At 41.2% G+C, this 17,275-nt stretch overlaps 1 protein-coding gene across 1 annotated transcript; it reads right to left on the reverse strand.

Annotated features, from left to right (window-relative positions):
- Window positions 1–3,966: 3,966 nt before the first annotated feature.
- LOX (lysyl oxidase) lies at window positions 3,967–16,427 on the reverse strand. The gene is made up of 7 exons (XM_090130660.1): window positions 15,742–16,427; window positions 15,516–15,624; window positions 14,329–14,466; window positions 11,818–11,974; window positions 9,439–9,534; window positions 9,186–9,301; window positions 3,967–7,768 (listed from the first exon to the last, which is right to left on the reverse strand). Exons 1-7 carry the CDS (start codon window positions 16,376–16,378, stop codon window positions 7,762–7,764), a joined length of 1,260 nt encoding a protein of 419 aa, XP_089986786.1. The 5' UTR covers window positions 16,379–16,427; the 3' UTR covers window positions 3,967–7,761.
- Between the last annotated feature and the right edge of the window lie 848 nt (window positions 16,428–17,275).

Genomic DNA, 17,275 nt, shown 5'->3' on the forward strand with positions numbered 1-17,275 from the left:
TCATCTTTCTTATTAGATATTGTTGATAGTTAAGCAAATAGAATGTATACAAAAGCGTACTGTTGGACAAAATTCTTTAGTTATTTTAATATGTTTCTTCAGAGATGTTTTCTGCAGCTTAATTGAAATAAGTCAAAAAGAGGGTTGCTTTATTATAGGTATAGTGGAAGCAGGCAGTGGTACATCATTCTAAGATTCACCTGTCTTCTGGTGTTGTAGCTCAGGGACTTATTTTGATATGGTAGTTTATTGTGTTTAATAATCCTCAATAAATACCTCTTCGGCAGATTTGTTTAATGTCAAATCTATGTCAACTGGTGTAACCTCTCATCTCATGAAGAAGTTTGTCCTATGTATCGAACTCTGTGAAAAAGCAATCTCTTTCTCTATGTGTTAAGCTGCAACCTGATAGGTTTAGTAACTGCTTATAACAGTGAGCAAAGAATTTTTATTAACTCTTTGAATGTCACTTTGGATAGAGAAGGGGATGTTGGGAAGAGCAGTGGATGTTGTTTATCTCAACTTTAATAAGGCTTTTGTTGTTCTTTCCCATGATATCCTTATAGACAAACTGCATTAATATGGACTACATAAAATGATAATAAGGTGAATCAGAAACTTGCTGACCTCATGAGCTCCAAAGGTTTTGAATAGCACATAGCCAACATAACTGAAGAGTGGTTCAGTACTACTCAGTAGTATTTAACATCTTCATTAATGAACTGGCTCATAGGACAGAGTGCATATATAGAACTGGCAGGAGTGGCTTATAAACCAGATGGTTGTGCTGCCGTTCAGACAGACTTGGACAGGCTAGAGAAGTGGTCAGAGGAAAAGTTTAAACTTTGTGAAGCTTAGTTAAGGAAAATGGAAAGCGCTGCCTCTGGAGAGCAGTAACACTGTACAGTAGTCTGTGCTGGATGCAGATGGGATGGAAAGCTGCTTGCAGGAAAGGACATGGGTTTCTGGTGAATACCAACAGACCATGAGCCAGCAATTCATCCCAATAGTAGAGATGTCCAACTCCTTCTTGGAGGAGCAGCAAGTTTGGAGAGGTGATCTTTCTTCTCTGTTCAGCACAGGTGAGGCTATGTCTATCCCAGTCCCTGGAAATTGTGGGCTTTGCAGTACAAAAGATGTGGACACAATGGAGAAAGTCCAGCAAAAGGTCTCCAAGATGATAAAGGAAATGGAGTCCAAGGAGTGGCTGAGAGCAGGGACAGTTCAACCTGTAGAAGGCTTGGAGTATCTTACCAGTGTTTGTAATTACTGGGAGGGGAAGAAGATCTGGACAGACTCTTCTAAGTACAAAAGAAACAACTTTGTCACTGTAAAGAGGTCCAATACTGGCACAAATTGTCCAGAGAAGATGTGGAGTCTCCATCCTCAGACGTACTTAGAAGCCATCTGGACATGGTCCTGTGCAAGCAGCTCTAGGTGGCCCTGCTTGAACAGAGACATTGAGCCTGATGACCTCCAGTGGACCGTGCCAACCTCATCAACTCCTCGTGATTTTGTGATACTCAGAGGAATGAGTCAAGCAGTGACTTAGTGACTACCAGCTGTTGGTTAAAGCAGTTACTGGAAGCATGTAAAAATGCAGTCGCTGTGTAATTCCTCACTTATTCTATTTACCATGATGTTACAGCCAAATGGGAGGAAAAAGTTTTTTTTTTTAACATGGTGTGACCACCACTCTGTCTCACTCCCTCTGGTAGACTGAATACTTATATCCCAGTATTTCTGCCCATCCTCTTACTGTGTTCAGTTGTTGTAAGCTACATATTACAGTGGTTCCTTGGATTATTATTATCTACGTATGACTTTGCCCCTCAGGCTTTCTTTTCTGTATTCTAAACAACAGTAAATGTGGTATTATTTTCCTGAATTGCACTGATGCTGAGAAGAGCAGGAAATTCATATATTCTTCCATCTCCCAGTGCTTTTTGTTGCTGTTATTTTTAATGTACCATCTTGAATGGCATCAAACATAAAGCCAGAAGCATCACAGTAAAACATGAAAATGAGAAAGCATTTTTATTGTTCTTTTGTAAGGAAGGATAACCTTTTGTAGAAAAAGACATGCCACATGCAAACTCCTCTAGATTTCCAAATACAAATGCTGATCCTTAATGCCTAAAATAAATAAATGAATAAATAATCCTAGTCAAATGCTATTCCAAACAAATGTCTGACATGTGACTTCTCTGGTTCCAGTGAAGGGCCAGAAGAATTTCTTTTGTTTGCTGTCATCAGTTCTAATATAGTTTTTCATGGATGGATGATCTTTCTTTGAATAGATGAGCATCATAGTTTAAGAGTTGATTCACTTTAAAGACTAAAAAGTTAAAGAGTGCAAATAATAGTTTGAAACAAAATGTCTTTTTGCATATGTTCTAAAGTGCTTTTTTGCATGTGCTAGGAGATCTAAGAGCATTAGTTTGTCTTGGCGTTTGAGCACATTTCTTACTACGTTCCTGCAGCTGTAATTTGTGCCCATAGAATTCTTCCTGAAGGAAACCTAGTTTATCAAAACATCTTTTTTTCCTCTTCAGAAACACGACTAAACTTCTTAGCTCCTATTTAAAAAACTGAAAAAAGATAAGCTGAACATGAATGAAAAGAGGGAGATTAGGTTGTTGGCATTGCTTCAGATTTTAATAGGCCATTACCACTTGTAGCTGGTGCTTGGTGACTCACCTGGATCACAGCCTTAATGTGCTGGGCAGTGTACAAATGAGTGCTGATGGCTGAGACTTGATAGTGTTTTTTATATGCAACTGGGTGATTTTTTATGAGCTGATAAACTCAGTGAACACAACTGGAGCTTGTTGATAAAAGTTCAAAACATTTTTTCTTCATGATGGCAATATTTTCAATATGAACATGCTGTTAACCTAGTTTGTGACATTGTTTAGGCAGCGACCTCTCATAAAGTATGACCAATTTATTTTTCTAATGATATGGGAAGATAATTCACTCTGTGATTGTAAGATAAGAATCCTGGAGAATCCTGCTTTCCACTCCATTACTGTACTACAGGAGAAATGTTCTCACTCTGTGTATGTATGGTCGAATACTCATAGAGTGCTTTTAGATGCAGTGTTTTCACTTAAAACAAGCTTAGATTTGTCAGTATTTTATTAAAAGCCACAACAATTGGATGTGTCGTTGCTCTGACTGCGTTTTCACATGGAGTCAGATCCACACTGAGTTCTGCATTCTATGGATAGCACTTGCAGGAATTCCTAGTTTGAAGCTTTTAGCTCTAACTAATCATTTTGTTACATTTTTGAAACACCACCACATGTCTATCTTAAATAATTCTACCTTTACTTTATGAACTGCATAAGGTATTACATCATTTTTGCCTGCATTTGCCCAAAGTCAAGAAAGTTAGAAAGAACATTTCAACGTTTTTAACCATATTCTGCATTAATCCCTCAGTGAAGGGAACAGAGATGTTTCATAATTCAGCATATTTCATCAGTTTAGCATACAGATTGCAGAAGCAGCAGGATGTTGATTTGTATTTAAAAAATGTAAATAAAGGATTAAATGTTTTTGGAGTGAGTGTTCAGTGCATTAATTGTTTTGCATTGCATTGACTATCTACTGCAGACTGCTCAAACATTTTTTCCATATGAGTAAGGTTTTTGATGCAGAAATTCTGACAGTGGTTTCTGAGATCCTGCTCCTACAGAGAGATGATTTGGTAAAGAGAAACTTTATCAACAATTGCTATGTCCAAACAAGCCATATCTTAGCCTATTATGCTTTCACTTATTAAGCTTTTGTGTAGTACAAGAGGTAGTCATCATCGTTGCATCTTTTCCTTTCTTGTTTTTTTCCAGGCAGCAGCATCTTCCCCATTTTCTTGTTCATGTAGACACACACAGTTTTGATTTATGCTTTCCCATTATATGGCCTATGACCACTTCCTGCATTAAGCACTCAGACAAGTAGAACGCTTGAAAAATTTTATTCAAGTCATTTTCACATAAACTTGCAACCATAATACGGGCATGTAACACAAGAATATGAAAGTGCAATAAAGAATACAAAGCTAGTGTCTGAATATTATAAATAAGAACTCATCAGATGAAGATGCAAAGTTTTTCTGAAGTCAAGACTCTTGGAAGAAAAGTGAAGGAAATAATGAAAACTTCAAAAAAGTTGCAAAAACAAGTGGCATTTCACTGAATTTATAGCAGTTAGTTGCATAATAGAAACCTCCCCATAACATACTCTTTGGTTTTAATTCAAGTTAAAACCTTTCAGCACCTTCTAGGATTTGGAGAAAATGAAAAATGCCATGTCAGCATAAATGCGAGACACAGGATAAACCACCTTTAGTTGTCTCATTTATGAAACTCACCCTGCTGGTTTGAATGAGTACAATACAAACAACATATAAATGACTAAGGTACATTTGGTGTTTGCACCCATTCAACATATGGGTTATGTGTAGTAAACTTTGGAGCAGAGAGAAAATGAGTAGACTCACCAACACAAAAACATCTACACAATATGCTGGTTCAGATGGTGACCAATCTGTCATTTTTGTCACGTTTTTGTCTAGAAGTATTCAAATACTGAATATATTTCAGGATTAAAAAAAATATTTAATGAACCCCTTCTGCAGAGAGTCTGGTACACAGTATGTTCCCTATGTGTAGTTTTCATCTGAAGACCTGAAATGTGGGAGGCAATTACTTCACCCACATATTTAATGTTCTCACATTTCAAAGAAAATCTGAGACTACACAGCACTGATTTTGTACTGCAATTTGTCTGATACTGCTCCCAATGACTCCTTTTAAAACAGCTGGTAGAAAGGGTTGCAAAACAGAATTTGCTTTATAAAATAAGATGTTATCAAAACTGTTCTTTATAAATGGTTTTCAACAAAAATGTAGTTTCTTGAATATGTTCCCATATGAAAGTAGTTAAGATATCTGGGTCAAAACTGTAAAGCCAAGATACTGAAGATAGTGGCTGGCACTCCCCTATTTGGAAGTGCTTCTACACTTTCTATACAATCAACTCTTGTACTGCATTGTGATTAACTGTAGTTAAATAGGGTAAGTTAAAGTCACATTTCTTCATTTTTTTTAATCCTAAAATCTCTTGCTTTTCTAGATAGATTGTTCGTGTTATCTTAGGCAACGTTTGTGCTAATGTACATTACTGTCACGTTCCTTAACATACACTTTAAAACAAATAAAACATTTTGCTACGGAAAAGAGCTACATCTCTGTAACCACAATATCCCCAATACTCAGTTATGGCGTTCAGCACCTTTCTGAACCAGGCCATTCCCACTGAAAGGTCCAAGTCCAGTACTACAACATGCTCCACCTACACAGGATGCTTAAGCTCCTCTGACTTCTTGCTGATCTCAATGGAATTCTGCAAGTAGTTTGGATATAGATATGCAAGCAGGATACTGCCTTGAAAACTGAGGGAGAAACTCCTCAGCTACTCTGTGTCCAGTTAGCCTTCTCTTATCCCACATTCAGTGTCAAGCACCATGAAGTAAGAGCACACCACCTCTTACCAGGAAGCAGTCTGTGCCCACCACAGCTTAGCTTCCATTACAGTAGTAGCTTGTGTGTTTATTGCACAAGCTGCTGTCAGGACTTTCACCCCAATTCTGACCTAAGTTTCTAGAAAGGTGAATGCATTTGCATCTCTTTATCTCTTTGAGCTGAGATTTCAGAAGCCTAAACCTGAATCAGGCCCTTGCTTTGCAGACGCACGTAATAAATGGCTTCCTAAGAAATCTGGTTTCCAAATTTTGCTCCTGTTTGGGGCCCACAGTGGTAACTGATTGCTAAAATGGATCTCTGAACAAACGAAAAAGGGACCTGCAGTCTTTAACTGCAATCTGGACGCACTTCAAACATTGGGTAGTAAAAATGGGGTTATTGCTTCTTAGATGCTTTTTCAGCATACCAACTAGCTGTACAAGCATAACCTAGTCATGATTAAGGTGGAAGTACTTTATAGTCCTGAAATAAACATATGCAATAAAGAACACATTGATCCTTAACGGCTATCATGACAATTGATAAAACATCCAAATGGAGTTCATAGGGTTCTATTGCATAAAATACCTCCAAGTACTGCCTGAAGTATTCTCAGCAGCGATCAAAAACCTTACATATTACTCAGATTTTTTCCCTTCTTCAACTATTCTGAATAACACACTATTTAATATATATATATGTATATATATATACATATGTATATACATATATATATATACGATACTGAGGTTTCACGTTTTGTTAGGAATTTGGAACTGCTGCTTAAACATAACCAATACCGGTCAGTACTTCCAGGTCATTTTTTCAAAAGTAGGTTCTTCATTTTACATGATCTGAAATCTTCCGAAAGAAAGCATGAGATCCCCTTGTGATATGTTATTTCACAGTTTAAAAACAAAATCACAGCTACTGTAGCTTACAGCAGAGTGCACTGCAAAAACAAAATAATTTGGGATGGGATGAGGGGTGGTGTACCCAGCACCAGTAAGAAGATCAGTGAAAAAATTTGATGTGGGCTAGAAGTTTTTCCCCTTAGCAATGCTTGGATCCTGAACAGCCTAAGTTAGGATGTTTAATGTATTTACTTTTGTTCTCCCTCTGTATTTTCATTTTTATCAACTGAATTCTGAGATACAAATTTCAACAGCCAAATGCAGTACTTAAGGGGGAAGTAGGCATTAGGCTTTCTCACAATGAAAATACCATGCTAGAGATTCTGACCTGCTTTTATTTTGTGGTGCCATCCGAATTAACAGCCTGTACTGATGGCTAACCTGTTCAAATGGACTGTTTTTCACAGATGACTACACCAGGGACTCTTCATCACCTCTGCGAGCCCTCTTCTTGACAGGTAATCATTTCTAGCCACATTATGTGTGCAGAAGTCTTTCAAAAGCCCCACCTTGAAAAATCTCTTCAACATAGAAAGGTGGATAAGTTCTTTAATTTATTTCTATGGATGAAAGGTTTCTTTCAAAACCCCATCTGCTTTTGAGTTAAGAAAATGGTAAAACTTCTAACGTATTAAAAATGTAAACATAACTTTTCTTGCAGGGGTATAACTGACAGATAGATATAGATATATGTATTTCTCTGCTATATGTTAATATCCCTCGAAAACTGAACATACTTTTCTCATTCGTATCAACATGTCCCAGCAAGTTTTGTTTGAACGGTTACAATGGGATTACTCTCAAGCAGTTTTTCCTTCTGGTGCTTTCTGAGATAGCTGGCGTTAGTATTTTCTATTGCATTTTACCTAATTCATTTTACAGAAAGATTTGCTACCTTTTAGAATATGCTCAACTCATTCACCAGTAATATTCTGACTGAAGTCTATCTATCATCACTTGAACTCCAAATTTGCAGGAGTTAAAAAATTCTCGTGTTTTTGGGTTTTTTCTGTTTTTTTTTTTTTTTTTTTTTTTGTGAATAAGTTAATATTTCAAAATTTTAGAATATCTGTGTGTGAGTCACCAGATCCACACGTTCAAAAGTTAGAAACATAATGCCAATTCAAATGCTTAAGATCCAGTTTCAGATTTTGATGAGAAGCAGACAACGTGCTTCGAAATCACAATGTGTGTGGGTGTACGTGTGCATGTTCTGTAGTTTTGCTTCTATACTGTTTACATTCTATGGAAATTTATATAATGATACTTCAGTTCAAAACATTTGGCTCCGTCTCATCCATTTTCTTGTATCTCTCTCAGTACCTGTTAAAGGAAAAGAAACGGTGTCATGCAAATGGACAAAAAAAAAAAAAAAAACACATTACAAAAAAATCTGCTAAATACACTTTCATCAGCTTAAAGGTGCGGCTCAAAAACGGCAGAAGAAATTTTGTCTTCTCACCAGCATGAATACATCTATTTGATTACACTTACAAATAAGATAAGGAAACCATTAAGTTAAGGAATAAAGCATAAATTTCTCTTCCATTGAAATGTGAGTAAATAGAAAGAAGCTATCTTTGCTGAAGTACCAGTTAGTCACCTCTGCTACACATAAATGCTTTTAAAAGCTCCTTCTACTGGCCCATCATTAATTACTCTGTCCTGTAGGGCACCTGCTCTGTCACAGTTTCCTGCAAGCCTTACCACCACATAGTGAGAAAAAAGAAAGAATTAGGCTGATGCCATTTAACTTACTGCATTCATGACCTAAGAGTGATTATAAATACAGACCTCCCTGCCGAACTGAGAAGAAAGTTTCTCATTTTAGCCTCCCTTAATCACCTGTTTCCTAATACCTTTGTAAGGCTAACAGATGAGTATTCACGCTATGTTTACTTCATTGATGCTGTTATAGTAGACTATGCTGTCATTTACTGTTCATTATTGCTCTGGAATTTTATGGAATAAATGCTGTATACGTGTAACTAATGCAGCACCTGGGAACTGCTCATTACTGTGTTACAGAACAATTGCTTTTTTGTGTGCATCTTCCACAGCTACTAAGCTACAGCAGATCTACAAATAAGAACACTAATTAAATGTGAATTTGCCTTCTCAGAGAAAAAAAAATGAAACCAGCATAGTTGCAGCACTGTTTAAACTTTTGAAGAGCTGTCAACGAAGTGTATGTGGAATGGCTGTTTCAGGAAACACAGCTGTTGCACCTACAGCAGCAAAGTTAACATACAAGTGTGGGATTTTACAAAATGCTTTGAGAGCTACCTAACTACTCAACAGTTCTGTATGAATGAACTAAGTGGGCACTGAATGAGAACAGAAAGATTTTAGTGCAAATACAAAGAAGGACTTGAACCAGACATAGTGACTGCCCAGGCAGTAATAGCTACTGTCAAGTGTCACATATCCCAGTAAGAAGACTTCAGAAGAAAAGTTCTCACTTAGGATTGATTTCAAGCCTAAATAATATTTTTTAAAAATTAATGCTAAGTAATGCAAATCATTTATTTACGACAGGTCAGTATTCTCAAGTTATGTAGTTACCAACAGCAAAGTAATGATTCCCAACTTTCTTGCCAAAAAAGATCTCTGAAATGCAGCATCTGAACTTCAAATTAACACGCTAGATCCTTAAAGCTACAAAATTTCTAATCTCCATAAATCTGAATGTCAACTTCAGTACTATGAACACAAAACAGTCAAAAAGAAATATACTTACGGTGAAATTGTACAGCCAGAGGCATATGCATGGTGGCCAGTGTAGCGTATATCACAGCGTACTATGTTGTTGGAGTAATCAGATTCAGGTACCAAATAACTGGGGTTTACACTGACCTTAAGGGAAGAAAGGGAAGAAAGTTGTATCTTGGTTGGTAACTTTACATTCAAAAGGACAAACACATATGATTTGTATTTAGGGTGGAAAAGAAAAAGGAAAAAAGAAAAAAAAGCAACTCTCCCTAAGTCCTTACCTTCAGAATGTAGTTTCCAGGTTTCACATCTGTGATATCAATCCACTGGCAATCTATGTCAGCATTGTAAGTGTCGTAACAGCCAGGACTCAATCCCTTCAAAATGGAGTGAGAGAGGTGTTGTCAAAAATCCTTTAAGGAAGACTAACATTCCATACAATAGCAACACTGAGACTAAAGTACACTTAACCATCACAGTGTCTCACTAAGGAAAATTAAAATTACTAGAGGGAATGAGTTTTATCTCTTCTAGACATTTTATTTAAATGCCTGACCTAGAACACATAGGTTTAACACGCCACTTGTATAGAAAGCACTGTACTACTGCTGTTGTGTAAGAAACTGCCATACTGTTGGTAGACGTTGATCTGTGAACAGATAAAACCTGCATTTTATCTATTGTTTAAACTCAACAATTATGTGGAAGAATTAATTTTGGAAAGCACCCTGAGAAGTGGTGCTTAGCCATGTCTAATTTCCATTTTCCTCTAGCTGTGCTTCTGATGACCACTGTGGTGCAGGGATGGTCAGTCCGCATGGGGTCCTGAGCAGAAGGCACCGGGCTGCAAGGCAGGAGCACTGCCACACTGCCCACCTCTGCAAGACAGAATGCTGACACTGCCTCCTTACCCCTCCCTAACAATACAAATGAGTCAGAAGAAACCTCACAGAAAACAACGCATTCTACAGCACAAGATTGTTTCACACGAAAACATAGGGTTGAATATTTAAAATCTGTATCTTATCTGTATTTTATTATCTTTTATGTTACACTACTGTTACTACTTAAACAATGTTGATGCAACTACTCAGTCATGTTCATAAAGTAAGAATAAAATCAATCTTGACCAAAGACTGGGCCTAAGTATCTGCAAATTTCAAGTAGGTCACTGCTGAGGTTCTTGAGGATGAGTTTGCTCACCTGTGTTGGAAATTGTCACTGCTCTTAGGAACAGTGCACCTTTTTCCTACAGATGTACTGTGCCTAAATGCTGCCTCTGGATACAGAAAAGGCTATTTTCACATCTAGTTTTGCAGGGAAGTGGCCCAGAGGGGCTCTTCTTTAGGCCAACACAGAGATATAAGAATTCTCATAGAACTGAAAATGCAGTCTTTCTTCCTGAAACATCTGAAAACTTCTTTGCTGTCAAGGAACTTTAATAGCAATCCCCATATATGAATTTATCAATAATTCAATCTTGGCATCTTTCACCATGGCTGATACAGATTGCCTTAGGGAAAACTGATACATCCTAGTAACGCACAAACTACACAAAATCCAAGTCTTGCAAGAATTCCCTCTTGACCCAGCTGGTGATCAGCTCAGACTCTCATCTATGTGCCAAGTCTGAGGCTGGAGGAAAATTTTACAGTCCAATTGCAAATCTCTGAAATATAGGCTTCCAGTGGAAATGCTGACACAGGCATTATTCTACTGACACAAATACTCCAGCTGTAAAATACGCACATTGCTTAGTTAGATGTCATAGTCTACAAAAGGAGAAAATATGTTTTAAAAACCTCTTCAAAGCCTCTGTGTAGTATAGATCATTCATTATATTTAAAATTCAAATGTGTACTTGTCAGTCAGTCAAGTATGGCTGTCATTTCTCCATAGTAACATAACCTCCTACATTAAAAATGGCACAATAAGGGATTCAAGCTTTGAGTTAAACCACTGGTCAGTCAAGCTCAATGTCATGTCTATGACAGTCATCAACAGCACAGGACTGAGGAAAAAACAGTGAAGAAAGGGGAGCTGTGAGGTCCTTTACCCAAGCAAAGTCCCTCCACTGGGCATTTAACAATATCTGAGACACAGATTATCATGTTTAACACCCTCTATTTTGCCTAAATCTTTTTTTAACTCATATAGATACTTCTGGACTCTGCAACACCCTACGCCAAGGAGTTCTGTATTTTATTCCCATGTAAAAAGAGCACCTCTCTCTGTTTAAAGCTGTTGTCCAGAAGTTCTTCTGGATATTCTCTATTATTATACTGAGAAAATCAGCCAGCATCAACAATTTCCTCATGCCATCTGGGACTACTCATCACTTGATACTGTTTCTGGCTTCCCAAGTGGAACAGTGTGGTTGCCATGCTACACTACTGGTGATCCTCACTGTCCTGGTGTTGGCCGGTCTGTCCCCCTTAAGTCTAACAGGGTATTTGTCATGGACTCATATAACATGTTTTAACCTTCAGTTTACCGCACTACAAGGGTCCCTGCACTTTAGTGACACCCACATTTGGCAACAACTGGGTAGACTGTAAGACTCCAAGTTGCCACCATGCCCCCTGTGGTAGAAAATTTCCAAGCCAGTCAAGATAAATTAGGTGGGAAAAACACTTGGTTGTCTCTGAACCAACTCTTACCTGTGTGTGTGCTGTACAAGCGTATCGTCTGTAATACCCGTAATCACAGGAGGTATCTTCAAGGCAGAAACTTGCTTTGTGTCCTTCAGCAACTTTTCTGTGCGAACTTGCATCTAATAAGTCATAGTGACTGAATTCATCCATGCTGTGATAATGCCTGTTAGACCATGGGTGGGTTATTAAAGATGGATCAGATTTAGTCAGTGTTGTTCATACTGCTGTTCCATTATCTTCTGTTAAGTCTGGGTAATTTTTTTCCATTACATAGAACTCATGTGTTAGTATATTTTCCTACTACAAGCCGCTCAGTTAAGTATTATTTTTATTATTCCAGTTGTCAGTGACTACAAGAATGCCATATCCTTTATTCCAGTTGTCAGTGACTATAAGAATGCCATATCCTTTAAGCCAGGTTTTAACTTGTTAAGTGAAAAATGTTCTAACAGCACTGTTTTTCCAAAAATTCCAATTTTATCAAGAATAAATTGTTATTATCAGAATAACAATAGCAAGTATTAAATAGCTCATGCTTGAATTGTAAATTTCATAACTTTGCCTTTAGGCAGAGTCTGGCTAGGAATGCTTACCTTACATACTATACATTCCAGAGAAGTTTCCTACTTGTTATCAAAAAAAAAAAAAAAAAAAAAAAGCAGGAATTTACTTCCCTATTTCCACACTCCTCCCATTCATAAGATAATTGAGGGAGGGGAGAAAAAAAAGCCTGCCTAAAGGAACTACAATTTGTATACTGATCTCACTATCTCAATTATTAAGAACTAACAGAACAGAGTCGGGACATCAACATCTTTCTGCACTTGATGTGATCTCTATTTCAAAACCATATGTATGCTTCCAATTGAGGCACACTGATGTATTTCTCTTGCTCTCATACACAGGGAGCTCTAGCTTCCACAGTTGACTCAAACACCCAGTGTTATAGAAATATCTTTTTCTTAAAAGGTAAAGACCTAAACATGTACTACCTATCCACACTTTGTCTCTTCAGCATTTGGCTGCTGTTCCTTAAAACACTTCGACCTCATCAGATATATAAAAAAGATAATTTAAGAAGTTTCAAACACATTGTTAAAATGAAAAGAAGCCCACAAGTCTGGAGCATGCACATCAAGAGCACTAAAACCACCTCACAGATAATGACTAACACTGACTGCTAGCCAAAGTCACTGGTAGTGATAGATCATTTCCAAATGGACTTGTTTCACTGTCAAAAAGATGATCATGAGAAACGCCTTTTTTTGTTCTTGCTGGCAGCGTATCTTCTGTTTCTTGGAATTAATGTCAGAGACATTCTGCATCTGGATAATGATATCTGGGCTACAGTGGCACAGTAAGAAACTGCTTTTTTACCAATGGAAGACTTCAAGTTATCTCCATCCATTTCCTCCATTTATCAATTCAGTTATCACCAAGGTTGGGGATGTTGTTGTTTTGTGGGTTTTTTTTTTTTCCCCCATGGTTGGGGGTTAAGTACAGCACTTATGGAAGCTTGTTTTGTTTTCTTTATTTGGTTTTAGCTTTTTACAAGATATTTTATAAGATTTATAACCTAGTAGTATCAGTCTTTCTTTGACAGAATTGGTTTTAATATAGCTGTTTTTTTCATTCAAGTCTGACTACAGGCAGTTGAGGTTAATCCCCCTGCAGCTTGAGAGAAATATTCCATCAACTCCAGTAGATTTAAGGTCAAGCCCACTTTACATATTATTTTAATGGTATAATACTAAGCTAACACAGATGTACCCATAATTTAGAATTACATTTTAAGCAAGGTAAACTGTCTAGTAGTTTACAACTGGTTCTGCTAGAAAAAAAAGTCAGAATGGGAACAAGATTGCAAAATCCTGCATTTGAATTTTCTGAAAGTACAAGTTTGCAGTGTTAGCAGCTCCCAAAATGTTGAAAATGGGCTTTATTTGCTTTGCTATGTTTTCAACCCCTTAGATATTCAAGAGCAAAACTGCTTTGTGAAAAGATCAAGATGATCAAGGTGTGATATGGATATTGATAAGGAGATCATTCAGCTCAGTACTTCATCTATTCCATATTGACCTGAACACTCCCTAACAAGCTAACCCAAGAAGTTCAGGTCACAGACTATGGGTAGATGTTTAGAAGATACGTAACAGGGAACATGCTACTGAATGTACATCTCAGAGTTTCAATAGTTGCTTTAACTTACATGTAACTAGCCAGTAACCTACATAAAACATACATATATAAAGCCACTGTCAGAACTGATTTGAGGCTTGTACTTGTAACAGATTTATACTAAGTTTTATACGTACAGATATTCAAGCTTCATACCCATTTAGTTTTCATTTGGCTCTACAAAGTGTGACTACCACTATCACAAAATGATCAAATGCTAAAGCATTTCCACAGCTTCCACTCATTCCACCCCAGTTCTACAAAAACGTCACCTTATGATTCGCAATTTGTTAGTGAAAAAGATAATTAGAAGATACCATACTGAGGCATTTCACTCACTGGTGACAGCTGTGCCACTCCCAGGAATAACGAGGTCTGCTTGGTAGGAAATCTGAAGTTCCTTGGTTTTTCACTCTCTGAGGGAATCTCAGGAGCACTCGATTATCATAGTCTCTAACATCCGCTCGATAAGCTGAACTGTAATAATGCAGGAAAAAAAGAAAAAAAAAAAAAAGAGCCATCAATTTCAAAATACTTTGCATTGTTTCAGAGGTAACTGAACGGTATAGATCTTTTAAGCCTGCTTAAAGCTCATGAATAAGAACTCCACACAGTGTGCTCTGAAGTTCCCCCTGCTATCAGACAAAGAACCGGGTAAGATTCAGGCCTGCCTCTAATCCTGTGAACACGCATCTGATCACCAACTCTGGCTCTCTTTAGCACTTTAGCTCTTTAGCAAGATCACTGCTTGGCTATGAAACTGCCAGAGTACCAAGAGCATCTTGGTACATCTGATTTCTGCTGACTGAGACAACATACTGTGAATGTAAGATCACAGAACAGATGTTTGTTTCTGCTGTAAAAAAAAAAAATTACTGAGCACGTGCCCTGTGCTTATCCTATTTTACACAGCTGTGGCATATGTAGTTTGTTTTTAATATTGGAATATTGTAACCAGTTGCTATTCAAGAATATTTCAAGTAGTCTTCATTGTAAAGTGAGCATGAAAAATATTGGTTCTGACTATACCAAGTTCTTCTTTTTCAGCAACTGAAAGAGCATGGCTGTGGAAACAAGTCTGACATCAGTTAATGATGCTGCTAAATAAATAAATCTGTTCTGTATGATAAGGTATGAAACCAGTTAAACGGTTACAGCCAGTCGTCTTGGTTTTGCTCCAAACAAAACAGGAAAATCCCTCACTTCCAAGCGCAGAGGGCCCGGTTTGGTCAGTGAAGCTGTTATCTGCGACCCTTAAAGGGCTTGGGGATACTTTTCAAAGAGATTCTAGTCTTAAAACGCGATAGATGGGCACGGGAACGATCAGCGCGTTCTAACGTGGGCAGAAGCTGGTGCTGGTTAGGAATGAGCTTGCAGGAGCGGAGCAGCGCGCGGCTGGGCGCTGGAAGCAGCTGATGCTCAGACCCGGGGGGTTCGCGGTTGCCCCCGTCCTGCCTAGCTGGGTGTTATGGCAGAGCCGTGCGGATGACCCGTCCGCTCCGCCCCGCCCGCACTGCGTTCCCTACCTGGCCAGGCAGTTCTCCTCGGCGGCGCAGCGCAGGTTGTACATGGACATCCTCTGCACGTAGGTGGACGCCTGGATGTAGTAGGGGTCCGGGACGAGGTCGGGCAGACCTGCAGTTCGTCAGAGAACCACAGCGCAGCGGTCAGCCGGGACACCGCGCGGCTCAGCCCCGTCGACCGCCGCCTCCCCGGACCCCGCCCGGGCGGCAGAAGGGCGCGGGCTCTTACCGTACTGGAAGTAGCCAGTGCCGTATCCGGGCCGGTACCTGCTGCCCTGGCGTGGCCGCTCGTAGGTGTCGTAGTAGTTGTAGTAGGGGTTATCGTCCGTGTACTTGTAGGGGCTGTAAGGGTCGTCGCCCACCATCACGTCCTCCCGCCCGGCCCGCAGACCGCTGGGCGCGGGCAGCCCGCCGGCGCTCCGCTCGCTCTCGTCGCCGGGGCCGCCGGACCGCGGGGCCGCCGAGGAGGGGCCGGCGGCGGCGCGGCTGCCGGAGGGCGCCCGATAGCCGGCCTGGAACCAATGCCGGGCGCCCGAGCCGCGGCTGCCGCCGGGCTGGGACCGGGGCTGAGGCTGGGGTTGGGGCTGGGACTCGGGTTGCGCCCGGGCGGCGCTGGCCCGCGGCACAGAGCCGTTCCCCCGGAGCAGCAGCACGGGGCTGCTCGCCGGCTCGGCCGTCTGCCGGCGCCGCGGGGGCTGGTATTGAGCGCCCTGGCTGAGCAGGCTGTACACCTGTCCGTTGTTCTCCCACTGGATGCGCTGCCTCCAGGCGGCGGGGGGCGGCTGGCAGCCGGCGGGCCACAGCCCGCTCCAGAAGATGCAGGCGTGCAGCTGGGCGAGCAGCAGCCCCGGCGGCGCGCAGCGCATCGTCTCGTCTGTCCGGGGCCCGCGGGCGGGGAGAGAACCGGGCGAGGACGGGGGGGGGGAGGGGGACTGGAGGGGGCGGCGGGCGCGGGGCGGCCGAGCGGAGCGAAGTGCGGAGCTCAGGCGCGGCGGCAGCCGGGCGGTGCCATCGGGCAGCTCGGACCGGCGGCGGAGAACCGGCCCGGGAGCGGCTGTCCTTCTCCGCGGTATTTATAGGCGAAGGGTGCGAAGCGGCGCGGCGGCGAGCAGTCAGCCTCTCGCCGTCCCGCTCGGACGTCTGCAGCGAGGAAGGAGGAGCAGCGGCGGAGCAGGGACTTTAAACTCGCTGGCACGCTCGCAAAGTTACACAAGCCCCGCTGGCTGCGCCCCCGCTATTCGTGCACGTAATGCGGCTGAAACGTGCGGCCCCGACGGTTCCCCACCGCCGCCCCCCGCCCGCGCGGGGGCGGCCGCAGTGAGACGGGGCAGGGGCGGCCGCGGGGCCCCGGGAGGAGCCGGGCCGGGCCGGGCCTGCGGCGGGCGAGCGCGCCCAGACACACGTAGGCTGCCAGGCGCGGGGCGCGCCAGAGTATGCCGTGCGGCAGAGCCAAAATATGCAAAGGAAAAATGCTATTAGCTCATCAGCGCTGCGAGACGGAGCGGGACGGAGGGAGGGGGAAGGGGCCGTGAGCGAGAGAGGAAACATATTTCTGGAAAATGTGCTGCTAGGGAGCGGGGCTGGGGACCTCCATCCCGGGGCCGAGCCTCCACGCCCCGTAACGATCCCTTAATTAGGAAAAAGCCCTCATCAAATAAACCTTCGACTACGAACTTGGTTTTCTGCGTGTGAGTCACACGAGAAATATACAGGCGCCGCTCCTCCCGAGCGGGTTCCCATTGAAAAGCGAAATTTCGCCTGGC

Source organism: Phasianus colchicus, chromosome Z (genome assembly GCF_987193195.1).
Source record: "Phasianus colchicus chromosome Z, bPhaCol1.hap1.1, whole genome shotgun sequence".
NCBI classification, from domain to species: domain Eukaryota; kingdom Metazoa; phylum Chordata; class Aves; order Galliformes; family Phasianidae; genus Phasianus; species Phasianus colchicus.

Excerpts from the sequence above, each read along its gene's own strand:
- LOX (XM_090130660.1), bottom strand. The coding sequence starts at position 16,378 with ATGCGCTGCGCGCCGCCGGGGCTGCTGCTCGCCCAGCTGCACGCCTGC. Across the intron at positions 14,467-15,515 it reads GAGGAGAACTGCCTGGCCAG|TTCAGCTTATCGAGCGGATG; the intron begins GTAGGGAACGCA and ends GCATTATTACAG. Across the intron at positions 9,535-11,817 it reads CTTGTACAGCACACACACAG|GGATTGAGTCCTGGCTGTTA; the intron begins GTAAGAGTTGGT and ends TCCATTTTGAAG.